At 39.1% G+C, this 19,956-nt stretch overlaps 1 protein-coding gene across 2 annotated transcripts; it reads right to left on the minus strand.

Moving 5' to 3' along the window:
* Window positions 1-852: 852 nt before the first annotated feature.
* LOC129729725 (ATP-binding cassette sub-family C member 4-like) lies at window positions 853-13,247 on the minus strand. Of its 2 annotated transcripts, none has more exons than XM_055688512.1 (10): window positions 12,673-13,247; window positions 5,072-5,254; window positions 4,620-5,002; window positions 4,104-4,561; window positions 3,561-4,051; window positions 3,301-3,505; window positions 2,726-3,243; window positions 2,325-2,665; window positions 1,312-2,257; window positions 853-1,248 (listed from the first exon to the last, which is right to left on the minus strand). In XM_055688512.1, the coding sequence occupies exons 1-10, from the start codon at window positions 12,876-12,878 to the stop codon at window positions 972-974; spliced, it is 4,008 nt and encodes a 1,335-aa protein (XP_055544487.1). In that variant the 5' UTR covers window positions 12,879-13,247; the 3' UTR covers window positions 853-971. The 2 variants fall into 2 exon arrangements, with proteins under 2 accessions (XP_055544487.1, XP_055544488.1); XM_055688513.1 differs by lacking the exon at window positions 12,673-13,247 and adding an exon at window positions 7,059-12,047.
* Window positions 13,248-19,956: the final 6,709 nt, after the last annotated feature.

The raw sequence follows: 19,956 nt of genomic DNA on the forward strand, positions 1-19,956 counted from the left end.
TATAATAATCTAAGCTGTGCCCAGCTCGTGTGTTACCGCCGAGGTTACCGCAGCTTTGACAAATGGTGTAACCATCCCTTCCAGCATACCTCCTGCAGCGCTGCGATGTAGAACTTGCGGACCCTCAATAAGTCTAAAAAAATGCTGGTACTCTCCAAAAAATAATGTAACTTGCAGTTCCATGTTCCGAGTTTTTAATCGTTAGTCCGTTTTCGCTGTCTAGGTCTATGCCGGTTGTTACGGTCCGTATTAACATTTTTCGCTTCCTGTCTTGCCAGAGAACCATCGTGACAGCACTGTTTAGAGTACCACGCTGATCAGCCGCCCCTAACATGTAGATCAGACGCTGTTTGGAGCAGCACCATTTTGGTGAACAGACACTCGGATTGGCGAAGGATTTTCTCTATCGCCGAGTTTACGCGCCAACGATCGCGTTGCACCTTCTCACTTAGCTATTGTCGGATGACAACATTGCCCAGACTACACCAACCAGTTGTATCCATGTTTCAGTTGGCAATCTATCGTGATCGTATGAGTAGTGGAGGTGTGAGATAGAAACTTGTGACGACCGGAGCTAAGTTTGACGCTCCTTCCAGGTTTTCAACTCACCATTTGAATTTCAAAAGAGATGTTTTTCGATTCCTTATACATATTTTTGAATCGTTTTAATTATGATGCTTAGTTCATTCCTTAATTCCTTGCAGGCTCTCCGGAATGTGAACCTTAGCTTCAAAATCACACAAACTTAAATGATTTGGTACAAGATAGTGCGAAAATACGATCTCATCCAATCCGAAGTGCTACCTGTGCTGTTTGTTATATTTCGGCCATGAGAATCTGAACATTACTGAATTGTATTATAAAGACATTTTATTTGTATAATCTAAACGTATACAATATATACTATTCTAACATAGTTGGGCAGTTTAAGTACAAAACAATATGTACATACTTATGTTTCTTTCAACAGTTTAACAGTCTACATTTTCTACATTCTGATTATTGTGTTTATTAGCCATATTGATGAGATTCTCCGACTCAACTGCTCCGGTTGCCAACACGATAGCATGGAACACTCCACTGGGTAATTGTAGTAAGTCATAGGGAGTTCCAAACTCTACGGCTTTGCCATCGCTCATTACCAACACCCGGTCGTAATCCATGATAGTGTTCAAACGGTGAGCAATTGTAAGTACAGTACAGTCGACAAATCGTTCCCGGATCGTCAACTGTATCAAACGGTCAGTTCTAGAAAAAAAATAACGGAGTAAATCGCTTATCTTGAGCCTTAAAATTAACATGTATTCTTACTCGGGATCTACGTTTGCGGTTGCTTCGTCAAGAACAAGTATTTTGTTGTTTCGAAGAATCGCCCTGGCCAGACACAACAACTGTCGCTGACCGACGCTGAAGTTTGTTCCGGCACATGCAACGTACGCTTGAAGACCCAGAGGACCATTAGCTAAATCCTTTAGTTCTACTAGCTCTAACGCCTTCCACAACTCCAAATCGGTATAACGATCGAACGGATCAAGATTCTTCCGTAAGGTTCCGCTAAACAGGATCGGATCTTGGGGAATGATCGAGATGTTCGATCTCAACGTTTCCAATGTAATATCAGACGTATCAACATCATCGATTATGATGTTACCCTCAACGATTGCTGTCCGAAAGAGCGCCCCAACAATCGACGACTTCCCCGCACCGGTTCGACCAACAATTCCAATCTTTTCTTTTGGTTTAATTTCAAATGTTAAATCACGAAGCACTAGAGGAGCATCTTTGTAATATTTGTAGCAAACATTCGAGAAGCGTATCCTTCCCATCGATGGCCATTGTTTTGTTTTAATTTGCAAGGTGTCCTCCGGTGGTTGCTTCTCGGCAGGTAAATTTTTGTACTCTAACAATCGTTCCACTGCAATCAGATGATTCAACATCTGGACACTTTGGCGCACGCCAAATTGCAGCATTCCAGCTAGGGACGTAATTTGGGTAACAACAAGACCTACCTTGTCTCCCAGCGCATCCGTATCCAGTAGCAGAAACGTGAATGTTACAATAACGAGAAATACGAAGAAGATCAAGTCCAACACCAACCCGAAGGCTATTTGGCCGCAGTGAAACATAAAATATGCGCCGGTGTTAATGTTTTGGTGTAAATCGAACTCTTTAATGAGGAATTTCTGCACACAATATGACCGGATTGTTGGCAAACCATTGAGGGTGGTCGATATGTGGGAAAATACCGGAGAGCGGGCTGAAAGATAATGTTTTAATTAAATTTTAGTTTGTTGAACTGGTAAAAAATAGTATTAAAAGCTTACTTATTCCTTCTAGCCTACGTGTGTTCTGGGAAGTTTTCAAATAAATCTTTCTAGCGTACAGCAGGACAAGCAGCAACAGAAAAACCGGTATCGAGAAGAAGGGTTGAACGACCAGAATTACCAGCATAGCGCCAGCGATTGCCAATACCGCTTGCGTTGCATCGAGAATCGCTTTCGGAAGAAGTTCGTCCATAGCTCCCAGGTCTTTGGAGAAGCGATTCAGAATCCTGCCACACGGGTTAGTATCGTAGAAACGCTTGGTCGCTGAGATGAAACCCTTGAACGACCAGTCGTGAATTGCTTGCGATGCTCGGGCACAGGAGCAGTAGAATCCAATTGTTCTGTGGGGTGCAGGAGATGGTTTGGTTACGGATTTAAAGTTATTATTATAGACTACTCACCTCCCTAGCCCTATTATAAAAATCCCAACTACTGCTGAACATTGCACGTACATACAGATCTCGGAACTTAGCGGAACTTCCTGTGAACCCGCAGCCACAACCGTTTCGTTCTGCTCCGCAATGAAAGCTCTTAATTCCTCTTGGGATACCCAGTACGACACCCAATAATCCGTAAAACTGACAATAAGCTGAGTGGCAAGAAACAATAGGAGCAGACCGACCAGAACCACCCAACTTCCAGTTCCGGAGGCGTAATGCATGAATAGTGAACTGTTGGTCGTATCTTCGGAAGATTTTTCAAATGATTGTTCAATAAGATCTTCTTCCTTATCCGCATCAAATTTTTCATTCAATGCACTATTGCTGGATGTAGTCGAAGCTACCGATAGTTGAGAAACTTGCCGACCAAGGTGGGAATGATTCAATGAGGTGTCTTCCGAATCATCAGAGCTAAGGTCTAATATATCAATTCCTCGTTTCATGAGATCGTGCGGAGTTCCTTGAGCTTCCACTTTGCCCTGCAAGTTTGTATGTATCGTTTTTCCTATTTAATTGTACATATTGTTTGCATTTACCTCGTTCATAACTATGATCCAATCAGATTCAATCAGGAAGTGAACCTGGTGTGTCACAAGAATCCTGGTAGCGCCTTGTCTGCCCAGCAAACCTTTCGAGCCAATACATAAATCGAACAAGTGACGTGCAACGTGCGCATCAACGGCGCTTAACGGATCATCCAGCAAATAAACGCCGGACTTTCTGTAGACTGCTCGAGCCAAACTATGGAATAAATATTTATCTTGCTGAACTTTACATAACTTTATTAGCAACTTACCAAACTCTCGCTTTCTGCCCACCGGAAAGCGAAATTCCGCGCTCTCCAACCAACGTATCATCACCGTTTGGAAATTGCTCCAAGTCTGCATCTAAAGCGCACACTCTCACCACCGATTTATAACGTTTTTTATCCATTTCCGAACCAAACAAAATATTCTGTTTGATGCTACCTGCAAATAACCACGGCTCCTGGCTGACATAGGACAATGTTTCATTGCAAACTATTTTCCCACTCTCGAGTGGCAGCTCTTGCAGAATAGCTTGTAAGATGGACGATTTACCGGAACCAATTGCTCCTACAATTCCAATCAATTTACCCTTAGGGAAGTCAACGTCCAAACTATCTAGTGTAGCAGGATGCTGTTCCGCGAATGCTAGAGGATACTGTTCGCCATGCGACCCAGGTGTCTCCCAACGAGCCGTTACGGAGCGCATAGAAATGGCGATGTTTGAAAGTTCCACATTTTGATTACCGTTTTGTTTTTCCATCTGAAATTAGAACCATAAGGTTAACACGCTTTCAACAAAACTCAAGACTTACAGTTCTACGCAGCTCTTCCGCTTGTTGTATTTCCTCATACTCCAAAAATCGCTGCAGTCTCCTAGTTGCCACTAAACCTTCCGATATTTCTGCAACACCTCGTACAAACATTCCCGCCATCGTGTAGGCCACAATGTTTAAATAACTGGCAATCACAAACACTTTGGCCGCAGTTATGTCTTCTTGCATCAGGAACAGGGTAATCATCGTCGCAAACAATGCTGCCCTGGTAGTGAACAGCTGGAACGTCATGTACAAACCACGAATCAATCCACTTCTCAAGACAAATTTAAGCTCAGCCTTTCGTGCTAGTGAAATCAGTGCGGCAAACGGTTTCTCCCAAGCGTACATTTTGATCACATGAATTCCGGCCACGATTTCATCCATCAACCGAATACGGTCATCCGCTCGCATCGCCGTCCGTAGACGATACCGTGAAGTCAGCTTACCGAAAAAAGCTACGGAGACAGCCTGATCAATATGGTTCTAAACTTACTACAGTTCAGCCAATCTTACATTGGAACAGTGTAATGGCAAAAATTGTCAAAATTCCAAGAGGTCCAGCCCAGCCAACTTCATACCACAGTAGAATCACGACCACAATCGTCAACAACGGTGCCGACCACATGTAGCATACCAGATAAGCAACAATATCGAATCGATTAACATCGTTGGACAACAGATTGACAACCTTTCCTGGGGAAGTGTCTCCCAAAGCGTTTCTCGAAAGCCGCAAAGATTTCCGATAAATCAAACTGCAAACAGCTATTCTGGTCCTAACTCCATTCAAACAGGTACAGATCGAGTATTGGTTCTCCACCAGAATACTGGCAGCCTTCGTTAGGACCATCCCAACCGCATAGTATAACGCTTGTTCGTAACTGATGTCCGCTTGTCGCCTGGTGGTTTTTGGGTATTTCTACTTCAAATGAAAAGGGTTGTCTTTTTCGATTGAACTAAGCGCTTACCTGAAATACAGCAGTAATCTTCCGAGCAAGATAGGTTGTGCGATTCGCAGTACAATCTCGCCAAACACGGTCAGTACAGACAACCAGATCCACTCCAGGCGAAAAGTGCGAAATATTGCTTTGACCAGTGACGGTTTCCGTTTGGGATCTTTTTTGCGTTGTTCTAGTTGTCGTTCCCAGTTGCTAAAAGTAAAGTTAATCATTATTCTATCCCTTATAACTATAGAACTAAAAATCCGATGAACAGGCTGTGTTACATAAAGATAATTTTTACATTTGATTTTTTTCAATTGGTTTCCAAACGCTCAAAAAACTCTTGAATTCATCAAGTTATTCGAAGGAGACTGATTTGAAAACTGAGTCGAGTTGGAAGCCGAGAACAACTCTGCACTTCCACGAGGAATCACTGGGAGGTTGGAAAAAGGGTAGGGTTTGCAGCAGGGTTCGTTTTGGTAAACGATGCGCTGAGTTCGACTACCGGGTTCATTACTAACAAATATCGCGTCTCCGAATTCACTATATCGGCCATGTAAGTCATTATGGGATAATAACTTATTCTGTTTTCTGCTGTATCACCGCAAAAATAAAGCGCATGCGAGGTCACGATACATGTTATCAATTTGAACTGATATTTTTGTATTTTGGTCTTCGCGAAGTCATTACACTATTACCTAAACATATAATCGATATATCGCAGTCGAGTAGACAATCTTGCAAAAATATATCTATGTTGACGCTTCTCCACTCATATTACTTCCTCTTTCTACCGGATCTATTACGCGTTGTTGATCTATCTGTAGTTAATACGATCTCAAGGAAAGTTTCGACTAAAAAACGCTATTTGATCCCGCGGAAAACACACCGGACGGATATTGAATCGCTCTTATTTTAACGTATTAATTCAGTTAGTTTAATTTGTTACTATATTAAGGAAAAATAAATGGCCGGGATAGAATCAGCTTGTTTGCTTTATAGATTCTAGCTAGTTATAAACGATCTAACAAATTTTCCGTATATTAAATACCTATGTTGACTAGATTTTCTTGGGATAAAAACGGGACAAATGGGTTCAAAAAACGGGACACATGATAAAACTCATTACATACATACAAACAATTATTCAGTGCGTCGATGAACTTGCCCGATTTTGGAGTGATTTTTTTGCAATGAGTTCCTGAAATTTGTCACATGATGATCGAGGTTTTAACTAACAATTATCATGGTCTCAACTTTCAGTCGCGACTTTTTCATCAATTCACGATAGGGGTTGTCCTTTCAATGGTGCGGTACTTTAGGAAGGCACAAAATCCTGGCTACTTGAAAACTTATTTCAATGCAAAGCTCTATTTAAGATTTTTTCAAGGGTTATTCGAAAACGGTACAAAATGGCAAAAAGACGGGACGGTTAAAAACAGTCGAAAAAACGGTACTGTTTGGTTCAAAACAATATGTCTGGTCAGCCTATAAATACCGGTATGGAAGCTTCACGAATTCATAGTATTATCTCGTAAGTACTATGCGCGTCCTTTACACGGGTAACGCTAGTTTCTGAAAATTCGGTTAGCTCGAAAGTAAAATCGTTATCTCTGTCTGACGCAAGAAAATCATTCCTATCTATTAAATTGAAAATTAGGCAACATTCATGCATCCAAAGCCTGGAAATTTGTTCAAAAGCGTATAAGCATCAATAACAATTCAATTTTCGTAATCTATTCACAAAATGCTAAAGTAATCATTATTTTATTTTATTCAGCATAATTATCAAAAATTTACCTAAGAGCAAAACAATAAATTTGTCAAAAGCTAGAGAAATGATGAAACACGAAAATTGTTGCATTAAACCAATGAAATTTTACCCATTCCCAATGCAGTGACAATGGGTTCAATGATTCATTGAAATGAACTTATAGAACTGTTCATCATCCCACACGCAAGTCGCAGCGCAGTATTAATTTGCGGCGTAGCGAATATGAACACCACTACCTACCAAAACACCATCTTAGTAATCAACGTCGCAGCAATTTGAAAAAATTCAGAAGATGCAGAAGAATTGGCATAGGATACTTAGCTGTTTTTTCTGTCTCGCTCTCCCTTCTTCATCACTCGCTTGATCATGTTGTTCGTACCGATGTTTGCTATAGCGTTTTTCACCCGTCTTCTCGTAAGACGTACTTGCGCTATCTTGTTCACACCTATAGCTTGAAACCACACACATAACTAGACACTAGACGTTTTTGCATATTTGTTTTCGAGAACATTCAATCATTTCATTCACTCAGATGAGGTTCCTTTATCACATTCGTACACGGCACACACAGTTCTACTGTATTCCACTATTTTTGCTTTTTCTTTTTGTGAATAACACTGATAATTTAAAATAAAACTACAGCAAACAGAAATCGCGTACAGGTTGTTGACCGTGCTGCCAGCCTCCTCCCATGAGAAACACTGCGTGAGTGTATTGTAAAAGAACTATCTTCTTCTTTTCTACTTCTACCCAATTTTTTAGCTGAACTCATAAAATCAGCAAAATTCCGTAACGACGTTGATGTTAAGGACGATGCTTTCATCATTTCTGAGATGTGCTCGACTATAGAATATCCAAATACCACTGATTATGAGTGTTTTCGCAACCAAGATTATGCCCATAACCCTGAAAGCCTCAGACGACTGTTTGGAATCCAAGATGGCGACTTCCGTTTGCTAAAAAAATAACCTAAAATGATAAAATGGCTTCCTAAAGAGAATTCCCGGAACCGGAATGATGCTCAGAAACCAAAAATCAACTCCAAATCTCATTTTGAATTCCAAGATGGCGTCTTATGATCTCTGGTAAACAGCCTTAATTGATCAAATACCATCTGATAAGAATACGTTGGGAAAAGGAATGATACCCAGAAACCGGACGCTATTTTAGGATTTAAGATGATGACATCATCTGAAAAACTATCCAAAATGGTCTAATCCCATCCAACATCTTAGACGGGATTCTTAGAAAACACTTAATATTATGATGGAAGATCCCCCAGGATCATATTTTAATATTCAGGAGGTCCAGGATCAAACTGGACTTGGACTGAATCTCAAGAACTCATCTGCTCCATATTGGGTAATTCGAAGGTTGAATGGGCAATAGACTCTTTCAAACCACATGGGTCTCCGGGAATATCACAGGAAAAACGCTGTATAAAATTACTCGTTGGGTATTTTAATAGGAAATTTGGGTAGAAGTAGTTTGAAGTGTATTGTTCATACTGTATATTTATCGCTGTCAGTTTTTTCGGAAATTGGAAAAAATGTTGTTATCCGAAAAGCAACGTCGCGAATGGATTATGCTAAAGCACCTGGAAAATCGTCAACGCTCTCATCGGGACATCGGAAAACAACTCGGCATCGTGCAGTCAATGGTAATTCGTGTGATTAAACGTTACTACGAAACTCTGAGCATCGAACCGGGTCAGAATAGATGTTCCATTAGTGATTCGGACCACAAGCGTGTTGTTAAAGCGTTTACGCGGAATCCCAATGCTTCGATCAGGGATGTGGCTAAAAGTTGAATCTGAGCAAGTCTTTCGTTCAAAGAGCCAAGTACCGGCAGGTACTGCATACGTACAAAGTGCAGAAAGTACCAAATTGTATAGAACGGCAAAATACAGTGGGAAATTGTCTCATTATGGATGATGAGAATTACGCCAGCGTTAACTACCGGCAGCTCTCGGGGCTACCTTCATCACTGCCCAGCACAAGTTTGATGTTCCGGAAATTGTAAGAAAGCAGAAACTGTCAAAGTTTGCCAAGAAATACCTGATTTGGCAAGCGATATGCTCATGTGGCAAACGGAGTGCACCGTTCGTGACTACCGGGACTGTAAACGGGAAAATCTACCGCAAGGAATTTCTACTAAAGCATCTTCCTTCTTCTGTTGAAGTAACAAGAGGAACTTACGATCCTCTGACCAGATCTAGCATCGTGCCACCCCAAGCCCCCCAACGCACCGAAAGTGAGGCCCATCGAACAATACTGAGCTGTTATGAAGCAGCAATGATGACTAGAACAAGATTTATTTTTTTTTTTGTTAGGGAATTAGAATTACGTTGTCCAATGATGTGAACTTTTGTAATATATCCCAGTCAATTGCTATACGTGCCCTCTTGCAAAATACAATGACCGCTATTGTTGAGTGATCAGGTACAAATTTCCTGTAGGAGTTGTTATCGTCGACTATGCAGATACGACGAGTCTATCGAGGAGGTCGAGTTGACGGCCGCGCACTGTATATGCAAGGTCGAAGACTAGATGCATTCCCGAAAATTGGAGTTAGCGCACCATGAGCCGGGGGTAACGGTTGTGAATAACCGCAAATCAGAGCAACAGGCGGTGGTCAGAGTCGGAAACTTCACCGTCACCTCAAAGCGATCTCTTGGGGGTTTATGGTTGACGATAAGCTCACATTTAAGAGTCACGTCAACTATACTTGCAAGAGGGTTTTAACGGCTATTGCAGCACTATCTCGAATGATGTCAAATAGCTCAGTGGGACATGGCAGCAAACGTTAACTTTTTGCCAGCGTGGTTTCGTCCATACGTGGTTTCGTCCATACTTAGGTATCGTGGTAGACTGGATAGTACCTACAGGCTCATGTGCCTGAGAGTTGCGAATGCGTTTCGTACAGTGTCATACGACACAGTCTGCGTCCTGTTCGGCATGTTGCCTATCAACATAGTCATTCAAGAAGACGTAGAATGCTTCGACCAACGCGACATATGGCGCATCCGAGGTATCAGTAGATCGTCATCGATGATCAGATGGCAGCAAGAATGGTCCAGTTCCGCGATAGGCAGATGGACGCACCGACTCCTTCCGATGGTATCCGGATAGATCGGGAGGCGCCATGGAGAAGGTCACTTCCACCTGACACAGATTTTGTCAGGTCATGGTTGCTTCAAGCAGTACCTACACAGGTTCGGGCATGCTGAGTCCTACATGTGCCCCGAGTGCGTGGATGCGGAAGAGACTGCTGAGCATATCTTCTTTATATGTCCTCGTTTTGCGTGTGCGCGGAGCTACATGTTGGTACTGAGCCGGCCAGACACTACTCCGGACAACCTAGTTCAGAGGATGTGCGAAGACCCTAACATCTGAAGGGCGGTTTGTCAGGCGCCTCTCAAATTGTCCTACAGTTGCAAAGCAGGCAACAGGTTGACCACCGACACGCCAGTGTTAGCTATCTGTCAGTCTCCAGGTTGGTTTGCTAATTAGCCAGGAGACTTAATAGAGCCAAGAGGTTGCACAAAGCATAAAAGCCGCTCCCCGAAGCAATACTTAGCGGTCTTCCCGGGGAGTGTTATGGACTAAGGACTGGGGGGTTTTTAGTGGGTCGAACCCCACACTACCTGAGGTAGGTCTCTCAGGTGTATGGCAGCAAATTTTCTCTTCACCTGGCTCAGCTACCTGCTGAACACTGGAACAGCTTTTAAAACAAACTTCGTGTTCGTAGATAGATATATGGGACCGTTTATTGACTTTGTGTTAGTATAAAGTAATTCATAAAGACAAATATCTTGTCAGATGAATTGCAGTTCTACGTCAACCTTGCGGTCGTGGCTATGCATATAACCCTTATGTTAAATGCGCAATGTTGTTTTAAAACAACATTGCGAACACCGTTTCAAATCAAATGTGTTTTAGTTTTTTTTAGAAATAAAATTATCACAGAAATATTGATGTCTAGATAATTGTTCCAATGAATTATATTTCTAAAACACTTAGATACATTTATTTTGAAATATTTTTCGCAGTTGTTTTAATAAATATTACGTATTAAAGGGGTAGAAAGTATTAAAATTGTTTTGATAGTGCAAGAAAAAAAAATAACAGGGGTTGTGTCTGACACACGACCGCACGACTTACACAGAGCACGTTGAGCCAGTTTTTACATTTAAACCTTGGATACTAAAGTTAACTCTAATATCAGGTTATGTACTTTTCTGCGTTCAGTTAACATTACCTTTGGTATAATTTTATGTCATGTGATTCAGTTTATCACGGAATTATTGAAGTAGGTCGCCTCAGCCCCCAAAGACGTTTTCAATTAAAAACCGTCAGGCGATAGTGAAACTGTTAACCTTCGCTTCCAATACAATGTAAACATCTTCTGGAGCGTTCAAATAAATGGCCAAAATTTCGAGATTTTTAAATTTCAATTTTAGCACAATACCACCTTCTTAGATGTAGTCCGTCGTCAAATATAACATTCCAGTTTGTCTCATGGTTGCCGAACATCTAGTGATATCACGCTCAAGATTTGAGTTCGACCATTGTTTATCAACACAATCGACAGAACCACCTTATAGCGAATTTCTTTATTCGACTGGGTCATCCTACCCAGGAATAAAGAAACGATATTGCGATTTACGATGCTAGTAAGAAAAAGATGCCGGATAGTTGTTTACGAGCTAAGCCCATAGTGTGTTAAAACTTACAAAAAATTATGATGCACATTCGAGGTGGTACCAGGTTAATACTGGGTCAAATTAAACGAATAAAGAAGGGCTTAGGTTGCAACTAGGGTCAGCACTGGGAATAAAAAAATTCATTATTAGTAAGAGAATAGTTACAGAGCAATATGCCTTATGTTTCATCGGAATTCGAGCAACTTGGACATTATTAGATCTTGAACGGAATCTTTTTAATGCACAAATGTGTATTTTGCAGAGAAAAATGTTGAGCAACTTTTTGCGCCCAAAAACCGTTCCACGCAGAAAAATAAAATATTCTTAAAAATCGTTCACGGACTCGGAATAACCCTGAACTAATGAGTTTTTCAGGTTTTATGATTTCAGTTGACCTACTGGACTCGCGTAATCACCACAAGGCTCTTAAGAAAGAAAATGTTTCAAAGAATTATTTGTTTATTTGTTATTATTATTATTATTTGTTCATAAACAAATGTATTTGTTTAACCATGCGATCAGAAAATCATAGTTTTAATGCAATAAGAAAAATCGTGATACATGTGTCCAATCACAAACCAAAGAATATTTTTCACCCAACTGCCCCCGTATCAATTTCCGAGAGACACAAAATCAAAAAAAAATACCTCCGATGAGCAAAAACCATGAAAATGGAAAACGCGCGCAAGAATAATCGAGCTTACCAAACGATAGCACACGATGTTAATTTTTTCTTCGGCTTGAAAGCGTCATGAAAAATTGCGCGCTCCGAAAAATGCAACAGATAACGTATATAATAGTAACCAATTACGCGAGCCTATCTCAAATCGCTAATCTAGAATACATATGTACGTATATCTTTGGAAACAATCAGTTACAAGTCAATTCCTCTTTGCGTAGAAAACACATTCAAGTTTAAAATAAAAAATAATGATTTTCAAAAATCTTATCACGAAATCTCGGTGCTAAAAATACAGATTACTCCGGAACAATATTGCATGCATTAAAGTAGCTAATTATCTGATAGGGGCCAAACGCGCAACTGAAATCTGAGTCAGCCGTTTACCGCCCTGTAAACAGCTGATTGTAGTAAACTGACTAATAACATCAACATAGTACCTACACTAACTAACACTAGAGGTGACTCACACTTGTAATCGATCTCCGAGCCTGTCGGCATGGTCTTCATTCAGTGGTTTGTAAAGGTCAGACAGACCTAGCGTTCTCGATGATCCTTTCCTGAACATATCGGCGGTCCACCAGAAGGTCAGCACCGAGAAGAGACCAGCATCCTGGCGCGGATTTTCACACAACTTCACTTTGGGAGCTTCCATAACTTCACACTCTGGAACCATTGCACTGTTTGCTCGTACTCGGCCAGCTAACTAGGTAATGTCGGAATTAGATTCCGTCGGTGATATTTAACGAGACGATCTGTTTTTGTTAGCTAACTCAAGAGCACCGTAATAGATAAGCTACAACTTTACTCGCTCAGTAAGATAAATTGTGCACTTTAAGAAGTACGCGAAACACGTCGAATTTTGATTGCGCATAAAGCAGATAAAGCAAACAATTAGCAAACGAAATTGCAAAAACTTTTTTGGTTTTTGGTGAAATAATCAAATCAATACAAATCAGCTGTTAGATGACATTTCAATCATTGTCACCGGCGGTTTACTGGCCGTGAACCAGAATTTCGAAAACACATCTACAGCTGCTGCTGGCTGACGCAAAACTATTCTGTGTTGATGAGAACAGTCTAGGTATACTGTATCTGAGTATCAGTTGTTCAGAAGTATGAGTATGAGTTTCCCGATTTTGCGCGTTGCGTAACGGAATAAGGTTACACTTTCGTGGTTGTGTCCGCTGAAGACCTTTTCATGCAAGCTATGAGCAGGGATGCCACATGTACAGATTAATCTGTATTTCACAGATTTTTGGCCCAAGTAACAGAATCTGGGTATACAGATATACAGATTTTTGTCGAAAAGTACAGATTTACAGATTTTTCGAAATTGACATTAATTTTTAAAAACAATCCAAATTTTATAATGATAATAAATCTAATTTCTGACGATTGACGATATGACAAAAGCGGAACTATAATTCGGTGTGCAGTTGTTCAGAAAAAATCACGAAAGTTATTTTAAATTTATTTTCAAACAGATCTGATTGAAACCATGAACATTGCGACACAAACAGGAAATGCATAACTGGTTGAATTGACAGATTTCGAACGACTCAATCGCTTTTCGATTTCGATTTTGTCAACCAGTATTATAATCAAATTAAATGGGTACCAATAAAGCAACTAAACCTTCAATTTAAAACTAATATTGTTGAAATCTGTGATGTCGTCTTTGGCAAAACGAGTGAATTTGATAAAGTTTTCTGAACACGTTTCTTTTCATAACCTTCGAACTACATATTATATTTTTTTATAAAGGGGGGGATCTGTTAGTAGCTTAAGTATTTATGATAAATATTAGTAAATAATGCGTATGTGTGTCCAATCACAAATGGTGACTTCTCAACACTGTTAGAAATTTGTAATTTTGATTGTTAGGATTTGTTTGCTTTCGCAATAAGGACTTATCATTCGTATGGATTTAAACCTACTTGTCAGAAAAGGGGAAGTAAACTTACAACTAACTTAATTGCTAACTTATTGGCTATAAAGAGAGCATATCGTAGCAATTGAGGATTGCAACGATTTTTGTCGAAAATTGTTAATAATTTTATTTGACATAGCTTCTAATGGTTCAACACCAGTAAGTCTATGTAATTCGAGTGTACCAAACCAAGGAGGACGCTTCAAAATCATTTTCAGAATTTTATTCTGAATCCTTTGGAGCGTTTTCTTCCTTGTTGAACAGCAACTTGACCAGATCGGTACAGCATAAAGCATTGCTGGTCTAAAAATTTGTTTGTAAATCAAAAGTTTGTTCTTTGAACAAAGTTTAGAATTCTTGTTAATGAGAGGATATAAACATCTCATATATTTGATGCACTTGGCTTGTATACTCTCAATGTGCTCTTTGAAAATAAGTTTTTTATCATAAATTAGTCCCAAGTACTTAACCTTGTCAGACCAACTTAAAATAACCCCATTCATCTTGACAACGTGATTATTGTTTGGCTTTAGGAAAGAAGCCCTAGGCTTATGCGGAAAAATTATCATTTGAGTTTTAGAAGCATTGGGAGAGATTTTCCACTTTTGCAAGTAGGAAGAAAAAATATCTAAACTTTTCTGCAATCGACTGCATATGACACGAAGACTTTTTCCTTCTGCGGAAATGCTTGTGTCATCGCAGAACAATGACTTTGTGCATCCTGGAGGCAAATCAGGAAGATCTGAAGTGAATATGTTGTACAGGACTGGACCCAAGACTGAACCTTGAGGTACACCTGCTCTGACAGGAAATCTATCAGATTTTGAATTCTGATAGACAACCCGCAGAGTTCGATCAGTAAGATAATTTTTCAAAATTTTGATTAAAAGTTTGCAATTTCGCAATCAAACCTTTATGCCAAACACTGTCGAATGCTTTTTCTATGTCTAAAAGAGCAGCTCCAGTGGAATAACCTTCAGATTTGTTAGCTCGTATCATATTAGTAACTCTGAGCAATTGATGAGTTGTGGAATGCCCATGGCGAAATCCAAACTGTTCATTTGCAAAAATTGAATTTTCGTTGATGTGTGACATCATTCTGTTAAGAATAATTCTCTCAAACAGTTCACTTATTGAAGAAAGCAAACTGATTGGTCGATAACTTGAAACTTCAGCTGGGTTCTTATCCGATTTCAAAATTGGAGTAATTTTTGCATTTTTCCATAATTTGTGAAAATATGCAATTTTGAAGCAGCAATTGAAAATTTTCACTAAAAATTCCATTGTGCTCTCAGGGAGATGTTTCTTTTTTTTCTTCATCTATAGTTTATTTGACACGGCACAAATACAATTCAATGTTTAACGGCGCCAATTATATCTGGTAGCTTACTTTCTTAAGTATCTTAATAACTAAAAGCAAATTTTTTATCCTCGCTGCCGACTACGAGCTGAAACTAAGTCTAACTTAAAGCTAGAATATTTTGCATTAAAAGCACAGGTTTGCTGTTTGATGGTTTTCATTGCCATAGGTAAGCAGCATATTAAATTTGTTCCTTTGCTGGGCCAAGATATTACGGACTGGCATATTGGGTTGTTTCCATCGGGCCTTGAGAGTATCGTGCGGGTCTGATTGCTGTTTCCGGATCCGGGGTCTTAACGTGTTCTTGTCGTTTGGTTGGATGTAGGCGGAAGGGGATAGGACTAAACTGGGGCGTGGATGGATTTCAGGAAAACGTATATAAGGGACATGTAGGATAGGTCACGGCTCGCCAAGACATCACGAACAGGAATAAATGATAATGATGATGATGATGGTCCCACCTCATACCCCTACATCGGTTTGAGCTGGTCGATTTATCTAAGTAAGATATTATATAGAGTCATACAATGTAACCAGTTGACAAACAAATAACGGACTGGTTATTAATACAGGCATAGTAACCCTTCAAAAGAATACCAATAATTTGAAAATAAATAAAAAATAAACGATTTTTCAATAACATTGATCCAAGGCTCATCCAGAACGTTTCCAACCCGAAAATTATCTGGACTTGGTTAGGAATTGAACCTAACATTTAGGAGCGTTAACTAATCAGAATTGGTTCTGGATAACGATCCAGAACTAAGAGAGAGATCCTATGACACTATAATTCCCGATAACGAGCTCTACAGTCCACAGGCAAACCCAAGCCTTTTCAGTTTTTTTCTCCGAACCCTTTTTTCAAATCGTAAAAGCAAATAAATTAAGAAAATAAAGGTGACAGCAACCCAAAAAGCGACTTATCAACCCGTTATGCTTTTTGTTTCAATTTCAGGGGTTTAAACCTGATGTACTCAATATCCAGATTGTCTATGTCAGTCTACGCGCGCGGGGCTCAAACATGTGTAGCCGACTTATTTTTTTCAACTCTAATATTAATTATTATATAACTATATTCAAACAAAAATCCATCATCATCAACGAACATAATAACTTGATGTACCCAATAAATTAGAAAAAAAGTTTAAATTTTACAATCTTCGTCATTAATTTACAAAAGATTTTATATAATCTGTCTACAAGACAGACTTTATGTGTGAAATACAAAGCCTTTTAAACTCCGCCATTGTTGCTGAACGTTTTACTTGTCTTGGCATCGAATTGAGAAGGTTTATTCCTTTGTACAACAGAGAGTTCTGTGATCTTCCGAATAAAAAATGTGGTGTTCTAGCATCATCCGCGTTTCTAGTGTTGTACCTATGAAAATCACTTCCTCTATCAATTCGATCACACAAATAGCGAGGCAGCATATTATTCAAAATCTTATATAGAAACACCATTGTCAAAAAATATACTCTTTGCTTCACAGAAAGCCATTGCAATGCGTCCAGCATAAAACTCGAGGAAGTGTATCTATTACATCTTAATATTAATCGCATTACTTCATTTTGTAAGCGCTGCAGTCTCAACATTTCTGTATTGTTTGCAAGAAATATTATGGATGAACAAAAATCTATATGTGGTGAAATGATTGACTTATAAAGACTAATTTTACTACTAACAGTCAATTCATTTTTCAAACGGCACAAAATACCGTATTTTTTCGCCATTTTCTTGATGACATTATCTATGTGAGACTTGAAAGTTAATTTGTCATCAATAATAACTCCAAGATACTTTAATTCATTTACGCGATCAATCGTCTCACCATCTATTACAATGTTTACGTCTGGTCTGGAGTTGGCAGAAGAAATAATCAAGTACTGTGTTTTACTAATATTCAATTTAAGCTGTTTAAACTTTAACCAATTCGCCAGATAATGTAAATCTTGATTCAAAAGTGCAACAATATCGTTTGGATTTTCCGCTGCAATGAACAGAACAGTGTCATCGGCAAATAAATTTATATCGCAAAACCGTAAAACTCGCTTCATGTCATTAATATAAATTATGAACAAAATGGGCCCCAAAACACTTCCTTGCGGTACACCAAGTGTATTAGCAATGGAATCCGATTCAAAATCATTAAAACGAGTCTTCTGAGTTCTAGCACACAAATAGCTTTCAAACCATTTATATGCTGTCCCTACGATACCAAAGCGCTCCAATGTTTGCAACAATAAGGGCCTAGAAATTGTTTCAAAAGCGCGTTTTAGATCCAAAAATACAGCAAGAATAGTTTCTTTAGCCTCGATTTTTTCTTTCCATTTTGCTAACACCAGATTCAATGCAGACTCACAAGAGTGCCCCTCTCGATAACCTGATTGCTCTGGAATTAGCAAATCATTACGATTTAAATAATCCATCAGCTGGCCTTTTACAGCAAGTTCTAATATTTTCTCTAATGTGTGCAACATGTTAATGGGACGGAACTCTTCGGCTTTATCCGTCCCAGTAATCTTGGGGATAGGAACCACAAGTGATTCTCTCCAAACTTTAGGCACGTGCCCTGTTTGCAGTGATTCATTAATAAGGTCCAGCAGATCGTGTCCAATGACATGAAAGCAATCTTGTATTACTTTTGCGTTGACATTGTCGATACCAGCCGATCTCTCCAAAGAAAAACAAATATCTTTCAACTCTGCAAAAGTAATAGGATGAAAACCATCAAAGCTACAGTTATTATTGATCGGCTGTATTATCTCGTCCGGCTCATTGACCAAATCAATGCTAGGATTTATCGATTGAACACTGTTAACGAAATAATTGTTAAATTTATTTACTATTACTCGCGCCGATTGTTCTTCTAAGCCATTAAAAGTTATGGATTTCGGGCTACAATCTTTACTTTTCATTAGTTTCTTCAAAATTTTTCATAACTGTTTGTTGTTATTTTGATGTTGATCAATCTTCCGCTGTATATATTCACACCGAGCCTTTTTCAAGGCACGTGAATACATGTTACGCGCCGCGGTGTACCTATACCAATCATCGTTACTGTTACTTCTGTATAACTGCTTGTACCTTTTATCTCTTTTTCGTTTTAAACGCAGAAGATCTAAAGTGTACCAGCTGTTTGCATTATGCAAGTTTACATGTTTTTCTAAAACTAAACTATTGGTACATTCTTTCAGCGTGTTGGTAAGAACAGCTGCTTTATTGTCCAAATCACCAGTTACTGGTTGAAAATCCAAGCTTCTCGAAACAAGTTGAGACACTGCTTGTTTCGAATATCTGTTCCAGTACTTTATCTTTACTTTATCATCACGGTTTTGGTCATTTTCAATAAAAACAAAAATTGTCTCATGATCTGTAATTTTGTAATCGGCCTCTGTAAAGGAATGAACATTATCAAAATTTGAAAACACGTGATCTATTAATGTACGAGATTGTCTGGAAATTCTTGTATATTGACAAACAGTTTGTCGCAAATTGAAAAAATCTGCTAATTGCTTTAATTGATTCGAATTTGGTTCATTAAGCCAATTAATATTAAAGTCACCAGCGATAACGTTTAATTTATTTAAATCTACAAAACTCTCCTACCAGTTATCTTAAATTTCCAAAAAACGCTGGTCACTTGAACTGGGGGAATGGTATACAATTCCGAAATTTCCCATCGTCATGCCTCTTTCAACTGATATACCCAGGAACCAATTGTTTTCAACACATTCGTTTAACCGAGTGTTGAATTTAACAGATTCCTTGGCGTAAATAGCAACCCCTCCAGTATGTCTAGAGTGTGAAAGGCAAAAAGCAACTTTGTAACCCGGTATGTTATATTGATCGAATGCATCAGCTTCTATTATATGAGTTTCAGCCAGCAATACTAACATCGGACGTGTTGTTTCCACAAAATGCCGCAATGCGGCATAATTTGTAGATAAACCAGCAATATTTAGATAAACTATCTCTCGCTTCCTCTCACATTGCATTTGCTTCAGCTGCTATTTAATTAACAACATGTTGCTTTTTCTTTTTTCAAACAGTCTCCGATATACCGGACATTGCGTGCTAAATGCTGGATGTTTTACGTCCAAGTTCAAATGAAATTCTTTCTTAGATTTTAAAAAATTTACGCAGTTAAAATCAGTCAATGAGCATTCCGATGTCTTATGTAGTCCGCTACACTTGGAGCATGTTTCAGGATTAACACACTCTGTGCTTTTATGACCAAATTCTCCACATTTTTAGCAACGTAAAACATTGACGGCCTCTTGAATCGAACACCTATCCCACCCAATGTTTACTTTACCAGCAGTCATCAAGTGGGTAAAAGTGTCCTTATCAACTTCAATAATAGTGTTATACTTATTATATTTGAAGCTTGAATTTACAAATTGAGCAATAACTTTGACTTCATTGATACCGAGGTCTTCATTTTGACTTTTTAACAAGTCA

The sequence above is a fragment of the Wyeomyia smithii genome, chromosome 3 (genome assembly GCF_029784165.1).
Source record: "Wyeomyia smithii strain HCP4-BCI-WySm-NY-G18 chromosome 3, ASM2978416v1, whole genome shotgun sequence".
Taxonomy (NCBI): domain Eukaryota; kingdom Metazoa; phylum Arthropoda; class Insecta; order Diptera; family Culicidae; genus Wyeomyia; species Wyeomyia smithii.

Coding starts and splice junctions, on each gene's coding strand:
- LOC129729725 (XM_055688512.1), bottom strand. CDS start 12,878: ATGGTTCCAGAGTGTGAAGTTATGGAAGCTCCCAAAGTGAAGTTGTGT. Junction 5,003..5,071: donor AGATTACTGCTGTATTTCAG/GTAAGCGCTTAG, acceptor AAAAACCACCAG/GCGACAAGCGGACATCAGTT. Junction 3,244..3,300: donor GGATCATAGTTATGAACGAG/GTAAATGCAAAC, acceptor ACAAACTTGCAG/GGCAAAGTGGAAGCTCAAGG.